Raw genomic sequence first — 13,200 nt, forward strand, 5'->3', positions numbered from 1 at the left:
ATATCTCTCCCAGTTATGATCATGTTCAATTTATACATATACCTTTCAAGCAGTCTCAGCGACTTTCCATAACCAATAACTATTTAATGACTCCGAGACTTATCCATATAAGCTGTGGCGATGACCGGAATAATTATCACCCGAAAATTATCAGATCCCCGTCGCGCTGCTTCAACCGGTTAGTCATCGAATCAGATAACGCAATTCCGCCCGCAAAAGATTCCATCGCTGAGCCGCCATCCCGCCGACATTCAAACCAGCATCAATCTCCCCATCTTCCCCGTAGGTGGCTGAGAGACGCAATACCCCAGCGGGTTTTCTTTCTTTTTTCTTTTTTTAAGCTGCTCGTAATCTCGCAGACACTCAGCCGGAACCTTTACTACCATCCAACTTCTCTTTCCACCCGCGGCAATCGAACCGCAGCCATGTCCACCCTTCACGAAATCACTTCCGAAGCGGACTTTACGACGCAGCTCTCTTCCCTCCCATCCACATCTCTAGCTGTCCTCTCATTTCACACTCCCTGGGCTGCGCCATGCACGCAAATGCGCAACGTACTGTCCACCCTCGCCTCCACCTACCCCGCCACTACCCCTCCATCCATTCACTTCTTGAGCATCAACGCCGAAGACCTCCCCGACATCTCAGAGCAATACGACGTATCCGCTGTGCCATACCTAGTTCTCCTTCGAGACAACAAGATTGTTGAGACTGTGTCCGGCTCCGATCCAGTCAGGGTCCGGGAGGCGATTGAGAAACATGTGGGGCAAGACGGGCAGACAGATCGACCTTCCATTCCGCCACCTCTGGTCGCAGTACCGAGAGCGACAGCGGCGCAGGATACATCCGACGACGCTACTGCTTCAGACGCGCAGTTAGAGCCTCCCGTGCCCACGAAAGAAGAGCTCTTTGCGCGCCTTTCAGAGCTTGTAAAAGCCGCCCCGGTTATGTTATTCATGAAAGGGACTCCCAGCGCCCCACAGTGTGGATTCAGTAGGCAGATTGTGAGCATTCTGCGCGAGAACGGGGTGAAATATGGATTCTTTAATATTCTGGCGGATGAGGACGTTCGGCAGGGGTTGAAAGAGTTTGCGGACTGGCCGACTTTCCCGCAGCTCTGGGTCAAGGGGGAGCTGGTTGGCGGATTGGACATTGTGAGTTGGCCATCAGTTGTTATGCTTGTTCCTCTTTCCTGGGATTTTCAGTATGCTAACTGAGAATGTTATACAGGTGAAAGAAGAGATCTCCGCGAACCCTGATTTTTTCTGCGACTATTCGGTCTCTAAACCTACAAGCGCGCCCTCAGCTTGAAACTTGGACACCATCAATATTCCGACCCTTTGTTGTTTTCGCCCCGGCTTCCGTACTCCAAATGACCCTCCTGTGAAATGATATGAATTGTCCTGTTCAATATTGTGTGCATACCACTTAGCTTTGGCCAATCCGTGCATTAATCTGCACTGTTAGGTGCTTCTTAGATGTTTAACTGTTCTTCAGCTTCTGTTAATGTTAAAATTAAAAAAATGAAAACTGGATTTGGACATATAATCTTGATCGAGTGCTCGAAAAGAAAGTGCACAAAATCAGTATAAAGTGGCAATTATTATACGAAACAGCTTCTGTAAGCTCATCGAACCAATTATATGCCTGTAGTTTATAAGAAGGGAATATGTTTCCGTGTACAGGGCAGAACCCTATTTCTCCAGCAAATATGGAGTACAAGGGATCCTAAAACCAAAAAAGGAAACGGTGCAAGGGTTGATTGGGAATCAAGGAATGTCTTGCCCGTATAAAGTCTATACAACTTAATTTGTGGCAAAAAATAGGCCCCAAGCTTGTCAGACCAAACCAAGCAAATTTCTTCATAGCCTGGCTAATGACAGGAGAGGTGATTTTCCAAATCTAATAAATATAAGGGCCAAGTGCCAACTGCATCTTTGCCCACAACTCAGCCGTTAAATCCCAAAATCTTTTGTATAGTTATGATTCTGGGCGAATTCATTGTATCGAAGAGGTAACTATTCCTTCCTGGCTCCGCGACTTTGCGTCGCGCTGATCTTCCCTTCTCTATCCCCCAAAACCGCCAGCATCGTAATTTTATGTTCATCCCCAGTTGCGTAGATACTATTTTATGTTGATTGCTGGTTGCACACCCTGGTCTGACGTGGCGACATCCCACTCTTGAAGGTTTTTGGCACGAAAGATATCAAACTTTGACAGCAGAGCATCCTCATCCACGTATGCACCACGTAGCCAGCGAGAACGCTTCCGGCCATCACTCTGTGACAAATCAAATGCCCTTCGGGCATGAGCCACACGTCTATTTGCAAAAATAACACATTCTCCTGGCCGCAACTTCAATTCAAACATGCCTTCTGGATCTTGCAGGAGGTCTGAGAACTTGCGTAAGGATTCGGCCAGTTGTTGCATTGGGTAATCAGCCGGTGTGAAGTGCGGAGCCTGGAAGGGCGGTGAATAATTCACATACTCTAAATCTCCGGATTTATCCAGCTGGATCGTCGGGCGGCTATATTCGTAACTTTGGCCGTCATTAAAGTAGCCGTAGTGAAGCGCAACATCAGACAGCGTCTTTCTATCGTCTTCCGATAAACGTTGTGCCGCACGGAAAGTATCTACAAACATGGACTCTCCGCCAGGAAGGGAATTGTTCATGCAATGCAGCAATTGATAAGCAGGGGGATCGGCCATGTACAGAAGATCCATATGAAATCCAAGGAATTTATTTGTGTAGGCTACGTTTTTGGCTTCTGGTACACTGCGAACGTCCCAGGTGAGGCCGTAAAACGAATTGCGTAACGGTCCCATCCTCGTCGCAATCTGAGACACGCTCTCGGTTGATTCAGGAACGTTTTTGACGAAGGCCAGGCCATATCTGTACAAACTGCGCATGACTAACCCGAACTTCACGTCATCGTTCATATATTCATCAAAGGAGATCCAGTGTTGATTTTTCTCAAAGGTTGCCTTGTCCCACACAATTTTTGTCGGTCCACCGCGGTAGTGACGCGCAGGTCGAGGGGTATTTAAATTCCGGAGTTGTCTTGTGGTGTACGTCGAAACGTGCTCTTCTTCGGGGTTAGCGAGACTGCCCGTCCACGTTACGGTCACCTTGTCGCCCTCCATCCTTAAATCTTTTGGTTTCACATCCGGGGAAAGGTCCGACGTCAAGAAGTTGCGTTGCTTAGTGGATGGGTCGACGCATTGGGAGCAGGTACATGCATCTCGTAAACGCATGCAATTGAATTGGAGCCAGGAGCCATCGGCTTGAATGAACAAACGGCTGTACTTGGCCAGGCTTCCTTCACCAGCCTGCGCTTCCATATACTTGAACGTAGGAGGAACAGAGCGTCCATTAGGTAACGAAGTACTCTCGTTCACGGTAGAGTAGGGACGAAAAGAAAGCGTTCCTCTGCCGGGGGAGAAAATCGGCCCGCATCTCCTGGAAGATAGCGTTTGAAGAAGGCGGAAGGCCTGAAAATGCGGCGACATTGCGACGACGAATGCAGGAAAGGCGTGCCTGTCATCGACTGTTGGAGTCTCGAGTCTCGTCGCAGCCCCTCATTGCAACTTTTCACACTCACAAGCAGCCCCTCGCTGAATGCCGAGGCAAATATGGGAGCTAAGCCTCTTTGGGATTAGTTGGCTACTTATGTACAAATATGAGGTTGCGGCGACGTCACACCCGTCATAACCTGGGCCATCGTGCCAATCTCGCTCTTGCGGAGAGCCAAGATGCAAGAGTTTCATCGCGGGAATCCGGGAGCAGATAAACTCGTCGAAGCGAAAACTGCTGTGTTATTAGGTATAAGTTACAAGTGCATACATTCTTTCGAGGCGAGAGGAACTTCAATGACATCGCCCCGAAGGGATACATCAATGTTGCTTTTCGTGTTGGCGTCGCTGAGATCGGGGCACGCATCGCGCCGGGTATTAGAGCAGCTCTATCTGTATTCCTGGAAGTCAGTCTGCAAGCTGTTGTTAGGTGATTGCACGTCGCCAAGCTCGACCCTTACAGCAAGCGCACAGAAACAAGGCCAAATAACCAAGTAGCGGAGACAAGAGAGTGAGGGCGGCTGATATCCGCCTTCAACGACCTACCTGTCAAAGTTTATGGAAAATCCTATGCGAAACATCAAACGTAATTGGTAACCAGCCACTAGCCTCGAAAGCAGCGCATTACGAAATGGGGTCATCGCTGCCGTCTAGTTTGTGGCGCCAGCAGGGCCTGGGGAGAAGCAGAGTATATTCTATAGCCACACGGCTACGACAATCGGCTGCTCTCTGTGTGGTTCTGCCGTGGCGATGAGCAAAGGAGAATCGCACTACTGACCAAGTCCAACTTCAAGCATGGCAATGGGCAGACTTCAATTCTGGGCGCAGTGAACTTGCTTGTAGGCCTCGGGAATAATAACTTGGGACTGGAATCCCCCGGGAAGTGGAACACCTAGGTCTAAAATTCATTTGAGTAGAAGGCCAATGACGGTTGAATGCGATTGTCAAAGCATCCTTTGGGGGGAGGGGGGGGAATCTTGCGATGCTCCAGCGATGAAACAGCCACGGTCGTCTCTGATTGGAGTTCCATTGATTGAACACATCCCGTTATGCATTTATACCTTCCGCCGTCAGACCTTTTAATTAACTTTGAAAGCCACTCAAGCTAGGGATTTTTGCGGGGATTCCCATCCCGCACTTTGGTATGCCCTACTCCCAAGTCCTTGGGAATGGTGGCAAAGGTTAAAGATTTTTCAGGGGCAAAATCCTAAGGTTGCTCCAATCGCCCGTTGCTGAGTCAAAGTGACGCACGTCCATTCGACCGGGGGAAAAAGTCAAATCTTCCAATGTCGGCAGAAAGCTGATTGATGGGAAATCCTGTTTTGCAAGCCAGGGCGAAAATATGCTCAAGAAAATATCACGGGATATCATGAATGCAGAGATCGGGAGGAATCGGTGGGTCTGGTATTCTGGGGTTGGACTCCACTCCTGGGCTGATCAGCTTCGGTGAGACCGTAGGGGTGAGATAGGGACAAGTTCCTCATCAGTCGCATGTTGTTTCCCAGGGATGCTGCCCGAACTTTTGTTTTGCCTTTACTTTAAACCAGTCTGAAAACAAGGAAATAACCAGGATCCTTTGGACTGAATTTGCACCGCCTGTCCTTCAAAGTTTTTCCAGAAATGTTCTGGTTGCTGCCAGCCTGCGGTTATTTTCATGTTTGCTTGGTTTGCGCGAGGCGTTTGTTGCTGTTTGCGCTGTTTGCGATGCCCAACATGTTCTGTGATTGGTGGATACGGGCGGCACAGGTTCTTGGCGCGTGTCCCGGCAGGATGGATCCCGGTGGAGCTTCGCCAGCGAGTCGGAACCGGTATCGGTGCCGATTTGCCATTTCGGTCTCGTGCCCCATTTAAGAGTGGACTTCATCCCCAGCCAGGCCAGACAGACGGGACATCAAGCAGCTCAGTTTGCTGTCATTAAGAGCTCACAGTTCAACATATACCAAGTTTTATCTCGGTCGATTGTAGCAAATTTTTTCGAGAAGGGAAAGGCCGCTTTACTGACCCTGTAGGTCTCCTTGTCATTGGCCCAGACGTAAAGCGCTAATGTCGGTAGGATAGCACGCGTTTTGTGCCATCGGACGGCAATGGGCTCCTTAGAACTCCTTCCCTTAGAGCTTCTCATCATCATCGCAAAGGAGCTCTCTCTGAATGATATAGCCAACCTCCTCAGAACCTCCAGAAGGCTTTCGCTGCTCCTAAAGGATGAGTTCTACCGCGAAGCAGTCCTCAGGGACAAAGAAATGTATCACGGCCAGCCTGTGTCGCTGATTCAAGCCGCTTGCTTTGACCAACTGGCTTCTTTTGAAGCTTTGCTATACCTGACAAATGATATCAATCCCCCAATTATCAAGCTAGATCAATACCCGGTGTACGATTCCAGAGCGCCGCATCGGGTAATGGCTCCTAAGGGCGTCAGGAATATCACGATTCTTCAAGCGGTGTGTTCTCTTGGAAACGAGAGGATGGTCAAGCTTGTTCTCGACAACGATGTCGACACCGAGGTGCAAAATGACCGGGGGTTTACCGCGCTCCACCAATCTGTCCTCCTAAATCAGACGTCCATCATAAAATTTCTTATCGATGGCGGCGCTGACGTTCGAGCATTGCACGGCAGCTGCAATACCCCCTTGTCCTATGCTTTCCAGTATGGGTTTCTGGAAGCGGCAAAAATGCTCCTCAAGGCGGGCGGAGGAAATATAACGCTTCCTCCCGGTCCCAACAACCCTCTTTCTCATGCTGTCACGTACGGACGGCTGCAGATCGTAAAAGAGCTTCTCGCAGCGTCTTCGTCCTATTTCCCAGAGCCGTGTCTCACAGCAGCTCTTCCAGGCGCCGCTAAAACGGGCAATGTCGATTTAGTTCAGTACCTCCTTGATGCAGGCGCTAAAGCCACCCCAGACGCCTTGGGCGAAGCTTGTGGAATAAACAATTTGGCGATGATACGATTACTTATTGACGCTGGGGTGGACGTTAGAGGCCGTCTGCAGGATGGCACCACTGCCCTCTATAGCGTTCGGAGCATGGGTGCGGCTAAAACGCTCTTGAACGAGGCACCCAACCTTGCAACTATCGTCGCAGCCGGCGGGCCGGCTGTAGACCGAGTGTACGGATTATGCGATGCCGAGAAGAACCCGGAGATAATACCTCTTATATTGCTGTTGCTGGAAGTCGGTCCGCAAGAGCAAGTTTTCGGCGACACCCTTCTTCGTCAGCGTGCTATTCACTACGCCGCCCAGCACGGCCATGAACCTGTACTAAGGGCGATTCTGAAGAAGCAAAGATGGCAAGTATTCACACGGAGTGACACTGGCCGCACAGCCCTGCACTATGCTACCTCATCTTCATCTAATTCGAAATTAACTTGCGTGCGGCTACTCGTCGAGGCCGGCGTCGACATTTTCGCTGTAGATCTACAGGGCAATACCGCCTTGCAGGGCACATTCCACAAGGAGCGTCATCCACTAGACGTGGCAGTGACCCAATACCTCGTGGATGCCGGAGCTGATGTATGCCATACAGCGGAGAACGGGGGAACAGCTCTTCTAGATGCCCTCCGCAACCAGGATCCCGAATCGGCGTTGGTTCTCATCGAAGCGGACTCCGATGTCTCGGCTGAGGATGAAAAAGGGAGGCGACCGTTACACCACGCGGCAAAAAGAGGATATTTCCCGGTTGCAAGAGAGCTGATCCGACGCGGAGCAGAGATCTCTCCCTGCAACCGTAAACAAAACACACCATTGCATGTGGCGATCTATCGAGGTTGGAGAAAATACAAGGAGCAAGAAGAGTACGTGAAGATGGTTGAACTGGCGATTATCCGCAGGCATAAGTCGCTGGATCTGGACTTCGATTCGGATTCCGAGACCCTACGCGGGAACGGTCATCTGGCTGTGATCCAGCTACTCTGCTCTCTGGGTGCAGACCTCCACGTCAGAGCCTCCAAGCTCGACCTCACACCACTCGATCTTGTCAGGATGCAGAGGTATTACTGGGAGGAATTTTCACCAAAAGGTCGGTGTGTGGACGGGGAAGAGACAGCGTTGGATCTATGGTGGAAACTCGGCACATATATCCACTGGCAAAACAGATTTATCTTAAGACGATGAAATAGACGCGTCAGGAGAGGTGGGAGGCTCCTCTGCTTGGGTGGCCGCTGATAATTTCCCCCCCTTAAGTTCGGATCGATCGGGGGCCGCCTTAAGAGGACGTGCATCGAAAATTGCAAAACCAATCAATTCATTTGCACTGTAATAATAGAGCCTTAGCTATAGAAACAGAGTAAATTCTATCGCCAACTGATTCAATAAATGCCGTGGTTGAAGGATTAACGAGGTGGAACAGGGATGGTTATTACATCATCCTTGCTCTCAACAAAATTTGGTGATTTTCGCAAATTATTTCGCCAAACAACAACCAAGCCTTGCGAGAATGCCGCCTGCTCTCTAATTCCTTTCTTTCATTCTCTCCAGTCTTCACTCCTTTCCTTTACATATACACATGTCCAGGTATAAGGACTTGAGATATTCTGGCTGATCAATAATTGTTTTTGGGCTTTTGTTTTATTTCTTGCATTCAGCCTGCGCTCAACCACCACAACGATCTGTCCAGATCAGATCCCTCTGCTTCATTAATGAATGTCGGCGGGTGGCGAGCATCTCAAAGATGAAGTGCGATTCCTCCAATTTATAGGAATAATGTCCAAAAACACAGCTAACTGTTGTTCAACAGGGTCAACGGTACCAGGTTGTCGCCGCCGGCGCAATCGCGGGAATGGTCTCGCGGTAAGAACAACATCATTTCCCTCCTTGAAGACACACACACATATATATATTTATATATATATATAAAAGAGGAAACTATCGTTTCTAACTATTTCGATGCGCTTAGATTCTGCGTCGCTCCTCTCGATGTCGTGAAAATCCGACTCCAGTTACAAATACACTCCCTCTCCGACCCTCTCTCCCACAAAAACATCCGCGGCCCCGTGTACAAAGGCACCATATCGACCCTAAAAGCCATATTCCGAGAAGAAGGCATCACAGTGCGTCCACCAACCTCCGATAAAACGAAGGACACAGGAAACAACCCCAAAAAAATCTCATGGCTAACATCTCCCAGGGCCTCTGGAAAGGCAACATCCCCGCCGAACTCCTCTACATCTTCTACGGCGCCATCCAATTCACGACCTACCGCACCGTCACGCAATCCCTGCACACACTTCCACCCCCATACCGCCTGCCCCAACCCGCCGAATCATTTGTCTCTGGCGCCACCGCCGGCGGCATCGGCACCTTCACAACCTACCCCTTCGACCTTCTCCGCACCCGCTTCGCCGCCCAGGGCAACGACAAGATCTACCCGTCCCTTCTCACCGCCATCCGCAGCATCCACGCGCACGAAGGCTCGCGCGGCTTCTTCCGCGGCGTCAGCGCCGCCGTCGCCCAGATCGTCCCCTACATGGGCCTCTTCTTCGCCACGTACGAGAGCGTGCGCGTGCCCATCTCCTCGCTCCATCTGCCCTTCGGCTCCGGCGACGCCACCGCGGGTGTGATCGCCAGCGTCATCGCGAAGACAGGAGTGTTCCCCCTCGATCTCGTCCGGAAGCGCCTGCAGGTCCAGGGCCCGACGCGCTCGAGGTACATACATCAGAATATCCCTGAGTACAACGGGGTGTTGAGCACGATGAAGATGGTCCTGCGTGATGGCGGTGTGAGGGGCCTATATCGCGGGTTGACGGTGAGTTTGATAAAAGCCGCCCCCGCAAGCGCCGTGACGATGTGGACGTACGAGAGGGTCTTAAAAATATTGAAGGAGATAAACCAGGAAGCTATACAGTAGTGGTCCGATATGTTGTACAGCCGTTATTTCCTGTATAAATTCCGGACGAATATTTATTTCTACGTAATAGACTTTATGATATGGGGGGAAACTCCGTATATAGACAAGAATGCTACGGGTAGCCATGCTGTTGACACAATTGACCGGTAAATTTTTGGGTAACATCTTTCGCAACTTCAGTAGCATACTCACCTGGAACAAATGGCCAATTGTAATTTGTAAATTTATTCTCTCCTGCATAAATCGACGAACCGCAGAGTATTAAAATTACGTACGGATTGCTTTTTCATCAAGGTGAAATTATCAAATGTTTGTACTGGATATCAACTTTATCGTCTCTGACAAAGCAAAAAATCAAAGTATTCTGCAGTAAAAAGGCGGGCTCCCAAACAAGAGACGGACAAAGTGGGTTATCATGATCATGCTTAGTACTCAACGCCATCGTCAACCTCAGCCTCCAAGCTGTCGCTGGCGACTTCCTCGTAGTCCTTCTCCAAGGCAGCAAGGTCTTCACGGGCCTCAGAGAATTCACCTTCTTCCATACCCTCACCAACGTACCAATGAACGAAAGCACGCTTGGAGTACATGAGGTCGAACTTGTGGTCAAGACGGCTCCAGGCTTCAGCGATAGCAGTTGTGTTGGAAAGCATGCTGACGGAGCGGTCAACAGGGGCGAGCTCGCCTCCGGGAACGCGCATTGGTTTCTGGAAGTTGATGCCAAGCTTGAATCCAGTTGGGCACCATTCAACCAAGTTGAACGATGTCTTGGCCTTGAGTGAAGCAATAGCAGCATTGCAGTCACGGGGCACGACATCACCACGGTAGAGGAGGGCAACAGCCATGTACTTTCCATTGCGGGGATCGCAGACGACCATTTGGTTGTTGGGCTCGAAGCCTAGAGGGAAAGTGGGAGTTAGCAATCAGACCAAAGAGGCTGGGGGAACAAGAGGGAGGGTCATCTACATTGGAAGGTCAAGTCATGAACCTTGAAACTCTCGTGAGAGCTGCGGTTGCTGGAGACAACTGGAGCATAGCTGATCAGAGGGTAGTGAATACGAGGATATGGCACCAAGTTGGTTTGGAATTCATTCAAATCGACGTTCAAAGCACCATCGAAACGCAAGCTAGAGGTGATGGAGCTGACAACCTGGGCGATGAGACGGTTAAGGTGCTCGTAACCGGGGCGAGGAATGTCTAGGTTGCGGTGGCAGATATCGTAGACGGCCTCGTTGTCGACAAGGAAGGTGCAGTCAGAGTTTTCGATTGTGCTGTGCGTAGAGAGGACGGCATTGTATGGCTCAACGACGGCAGTGGAGAGACGAGGAGCCGGGTAGACAGCAAATTCAAGCTTGGACTTCTTGCCATAGTCGGTGGAAAGGCGCTCCAAAAGCAGAGCACCGAAACCAGAACCGGTACCACCGCCAAAGGAGTGGAAGATCAAGAAACCTTGAAGGGACGAGCAGTTATCTATTATCCGGAGCGAACGATCAGCAAGCTGTCCAGGAGATAACATTCCGAAAAAGAAAGAGAAAAGCAAAACAAGGGGGTGTTCGTTACCGGCAACGCGACGAATGCGATCGATGACGCTCTCAACCAGTTCCTTTCCAATTGTGTAGTGGCCACGAGCATCTAATACCCGAATTAGCCCATTTTCCTTATCTCCACGCCAGAACAGGGCCATTGGAGCGTACAGTTGTTAGCAGCATCCTCCTTTCCACTGATCAACATCTCAGGGTGGAAGAGCTGTCGGTATTGGCCAGTGCGGATCTCATCGATGGGCTAAGACGACGATAAGTTATTCTTTATTCCTTCAATCGAAAGCATTTCAAAAAAAAGAAAAAAAAAGGAAAAAAGAAACATTTTTGCGGGTGACGCACAGATGGATCCAGGTCGACGAAGATAGATCGTGGGACATATTTACCGCTTCCGGTCTCAGTGAAGAAGGTCCCGAAGGAGCCGGCTTCGCCAATGTCGCTGGCCTCAGGGTCAGGGCGACCATCAGCCTTCAATCCATGTTCGAGCAGGTACCTAAAAGCAACCAAAGCGAAAAAAAAAAGAAAATTATTAGCGAGACATGGTCAGCCAATGGGTCGAGAGACGCAGAGGAGGATGTTGGGGCGAAAGAGCGGTGAAAGGGGTGGGATAGGTTCAACGGACAATTCCCAAGCACTGTTACCGAGCTGGGTACCAGCCTGGCCGATATGAATATGGCAGACCTAAATAAGAAGAAAAAAAAAATTAAAAGAAATGGTTAGCATTGGGGATACTGGCAAGGTTTGTGTGGATTCCCTTTTTTTTGGGGGGGGAGGGAGGGGAGGGAGGGAGGGGGAGAAGCATAGCAGAGCACGGTCGCATCAGGGATGGGGGTGCAGAAGAACATCGAAGCCGGACTCACCTCGCCTCTCATGGTGTGATGAATTGGATCGCGTTGACAGGGAGGCAGAAAGCGTGGGCGACGGGACGAGCAGCGAAAGAGAGAAACAGAGATCGAGAGAGAGATGATCGAGAGAAAGACACGAGACTGGGCGGTGGAGAGCGAACTGCGGGAAGCGGCGAGGGGAAGGAGAGGAAAGAGGGAGAAGAAGAAAGAGGCCAGGAGCGAGCGAGCGAGAGGGAGAGAGGGAGAGAGCGAGAGAGGGTTTCAGGAAGGAAATGTTGTTGTTTTGGCGCTGGAACCGTGCTCTTTCCCTCGACGTGTGCGTGCTAATGCCCGATCAGGAATGGTGTCAACACAACCCCCGTAAACAAGGATCCCCCCCGCCAATCAGCATCCGCCGCCGTCCAACTAGCTCCTTCCCCCCTTTTTTTTACTCCCACTCTTTTTTTCTTGCTACCAAAACAAGCAAAAAAGGCTTTCACAAACTGGCTGGCGATCGCGCCTTCTGCTCGAGGGAAGTTCGACGCTGTCTTTTCCGACTTGAGCGCTGGGAAGGCCCGCATTGTTGACAAACTTCCCCTTACGGCCTGCAGCACGCTTCTAACCCTCGCAGCCACGCCGTTTCCCGAAAGGGGATATATATATATATATGGCTCGAGTGCCCCAATACAGAAAAGGTTTCCCCTCCAACGCCAACACCCCCCGAGCTCCCTGGAAAGTCGATCCAGCGTCCACTCGAAGAGCGAACTGTGTTCAGGGCCACCTCTCATACCCCGGGGCAAACATCAGGCATTCTACGGGAGTTCGATCGGGTATAGCAACAACGCCAGGTGCGTCCGAGACTGCGATACGGGAGTACATCTCACGTTCATATTTCGTGCCATCGAAGGATCATATAGGTGATGCCATCTTGGAATTACATCGGCGCAGCAATCCGACATTTTTACCGGGCGGCCTCCTTTTTGTGTTTTACTGTAGTACGTCCATCCCAGATGGAGGTGACTTTTTTTTCTTCTCCCCAGTTGTCAACCGGACGACTGTCAAAATACATCAAACATATAACATTTCCCTTGACAAAAAACGAGCTTTCGGTGACCGGTAAGTTCGTTCCGGCGACGGCCAAAGAGAATCCCCGTGATGAGCAATGGGACGAGTCATCCTCCGGGGACATTGTAGCACGCCTACCCTCGTAGAGAACGCTGTGAAGATTATTCTATGAATAACCCTTGGATACCAAATGTATCGGGGACAAAAAGCTTTCTTTTCAATTTTTTTTTTTTTTTTTTTTTTTTTTTTTTTTCGGTGTATATAATTAGAAGCGCCCCCGTCCCATCTGCCTGAAAGCCAATGGCCCAGCAGAGTGCATGTTATGGGAGGGAGTTACAGAGATCCTGCGGTGAACTCAAGATGCT

General features: G+C 50.3%; 6 protein-coding genes across 6 annotated transcripts; 4 read left to right on the top strand and 2 right to left on the bottom strand.

The window, feature by feature from the left end:
• Nucleotides 1-242: 242 nt before the first annotated feature.
• Nucleotides 243-1,544, top strand: CIMG_01427 (Grx4 family monothiol glutaredoxin). The gene is made up of 2 exons (XM_001247655.2): nt 243-1,154; nt 1,231-1,544. Exons 1-2 carry the CDS (start codon nt 426-428, stop codon nt 1,309-1,311), a joined length of 810 nt encoding a protein of 269 aa, XP_001247656.1. The 5' UTR covers nt 243-425; the 3' UTR covers nt 1,312-1,544.
• Nucleotides 1,545-1,626: 82 nt separating this feature from the next.
• Nucleotides 1,627-3,520, bottom strand: CIMG_01426 (gamma-butyrobetaine hydroxylase subfamily). The gene has a single exon (XM_001247654.2). It carries the CDS (start codon nt 3,508-3,510, stop codon nt 2,125-2,127), a length of 1,386 nt encoding a protein of 461 aa, XP_001247655.1. The 5' UTR covers nt 3,511-3,520; the 3' UTR covers nt 1,627-2,124.
• Nucleotides 3,521-5,586: 2,066 nt separating this feature from the next.
• CIMG_01424 (uncharacterized protein) lies at nt 5,587-7,869 on the top strand. Its single transcript, XM_001247652.2, has one exon. It carries the CDS (start codon nt 5,658-5,660, stop codon nt 7,677-7,679), a length of 2,022 nt encoding a protein of 673 aa, XP_001247653.2. The 5' UTR covers nt 5,587-5,657; the 3' UTR covers nt 7,680-7,869.
• A 118-nt stretch (nt 7,870-7,987) lies between these two features.
• Nucleotides 7,988-9,575, top strand: CIMG_01423 (mitochondrial thiamine pyrophosphate carrier 1). The gene is made up of 4 exons (XM_001247651.2): nt 7,988-8,240; nt 8,302-8,354; nt 8,461-8,614; nt 8,692-9,575. Exons 1-4 carry the CDS (start codon nt 8,208-8,210, stop codon nt 9,409-9,411), a joined length of 960 nt encoding a protein of 319 aa, XP_001247652.1. The 5' UTR covers nt 7,988-8,207; the 3' UTR covers nt 9,412-9,575.
• A 58-nt stretch (nt 9,576-9,633) lies between these two features.
• Nucleotides 9,634-12,044, bottom strand: CIMG_01422 (tubulin alpha-2 chain). The gene is made up of 7 exons (XM_001247650.2): nt 11,807-12,044; nt 11,569-11,627; nt 11,289-11,439; nt 11,103-11,190; nt 10,969-11,040; nt 10,375-10,878; nt 9,634-10,306 (listed from the first exon to the last, which is right to left on the bottom strand). The coding sequence occupies exons 1-7, from the start codon at nt 11,816-11,818 to the stop codon at nt 9,837-9,839; spliced, it is 1,356 nt and encodes a 451-aa protein (XP_001247651.2). The 5' UTR covers nt 11,819-12,044; the 3' UTR covers nt 9,634-9,836.
• A 393-nt stretch (nt 12,045-12,437) lies between these two features.
• CIMG_01421 (uncharacterized protein) lies at nt 12,438-13,007 on the top strand (the record flags this gene model as incomplete). Its single annotated transcript, XM_001247649.2, has 4 exons — nt 12,438-12,618; nt 12,688-12,765; nt 12,811-12,886; nt 12,965-13,007. The coding sequence occupies 4 exons, from the start codon at nt 12,438-12,440 to the stop codon at nt 13,005-13,007; spliced, it is 378 nt and encodes a 125-aa protein (XP_001247650.2).
• Between the last annotated feature and the right edge of the window lie 193 nt (nt 13,008-13,200).

This window comes from Coccidioides immitis (genome assembly GCF_000149335.2).
Source record: "Coccidioides immitis RS genomic scaffold supercont3.1, whole genome shotgun sequence".
Lineage (NCBI taxonomy): Eukaryota > Fungi > Ascomycota > Eurotiomycetes > Onygenales > Onygenaceae > Coccidioides > Coccidioides immitis.

What these genes read in the sequence shown, in the direction of transcription:
- CIMG_01423 (XM_001247651.2), top strand. Translation starts at nt 8,208, where the DNA reads ATGTCGGCGGGTGGCGAGCATCTCAAAGATGAA. An exon ending in GCGAGCATCTCAAAGATGAA is followed by an intron (nt 8,241 to 8,301) that starts GTGCGATTCCTC and finishes GTTGTTCAACAG; the next exon opens with GGTCAACGGTACCAGGTTGT. An exon ending in ATCGCGGGAATGGTCTCGCG is followed by an intron (nt 8,355 to 8,460) that starts GTAAGAACAACA and finishes CGATGCGCTTAG; the next exon opens with ATTCTGCGTCGCTCCTCTCG.
- CIMG_01422 (XM_001247650.2), bottom strand. An exon ending in TCGTCGACCTGGATCCATCT is followed by an intron (nt 11,191 to 11,288) that starts GTGCGTCACCCG and finishes TCGTCGTCTTAG; the next exon opens with CCCATCGATGAGATCCGCAC. An exon ending in GGAGGATGCTGCTAACAACT is followed by an intron (nt 11,041 to 11,102) that starts GTACGCTCCAAT and finishes TTCGGGTATTAG; the next exon opens with ATGCTCGTGGCCACTACACA.
- CIMG_01427 (XM_001247655.2), top strand. Translation starts at nt 426, where the DNA reads ATGTCCACCCTTCACGAAATCACTTCCGAAGCGGACTTTACGACGCAG. An exon ending in TGGTTGGCGGATTGGACATT is followed by an intron (nt 1,155 to 1,230) that starts GTGAGTTGGCCA and finishes AATGTTATACAG; the next exon opens with GTGAAAGAAGAGATCTCCGC.
- CIMG_01424 (XM_001247652.2), top strand. Translation starts at nt 5,658, where the DNA reads ATGGGCTCCTTAGAACTCCTTCCCTTAGAGCTTCTCATCATCATCGCA.
- CIMG_01426 (XM_001247654.2), bottom strand. Translation starts at nt 3,510, where the DNA reads ATGTCGCCGCATTTTCAGGCCTTCCGCCTTCTTCAAACGCTATCTTCC.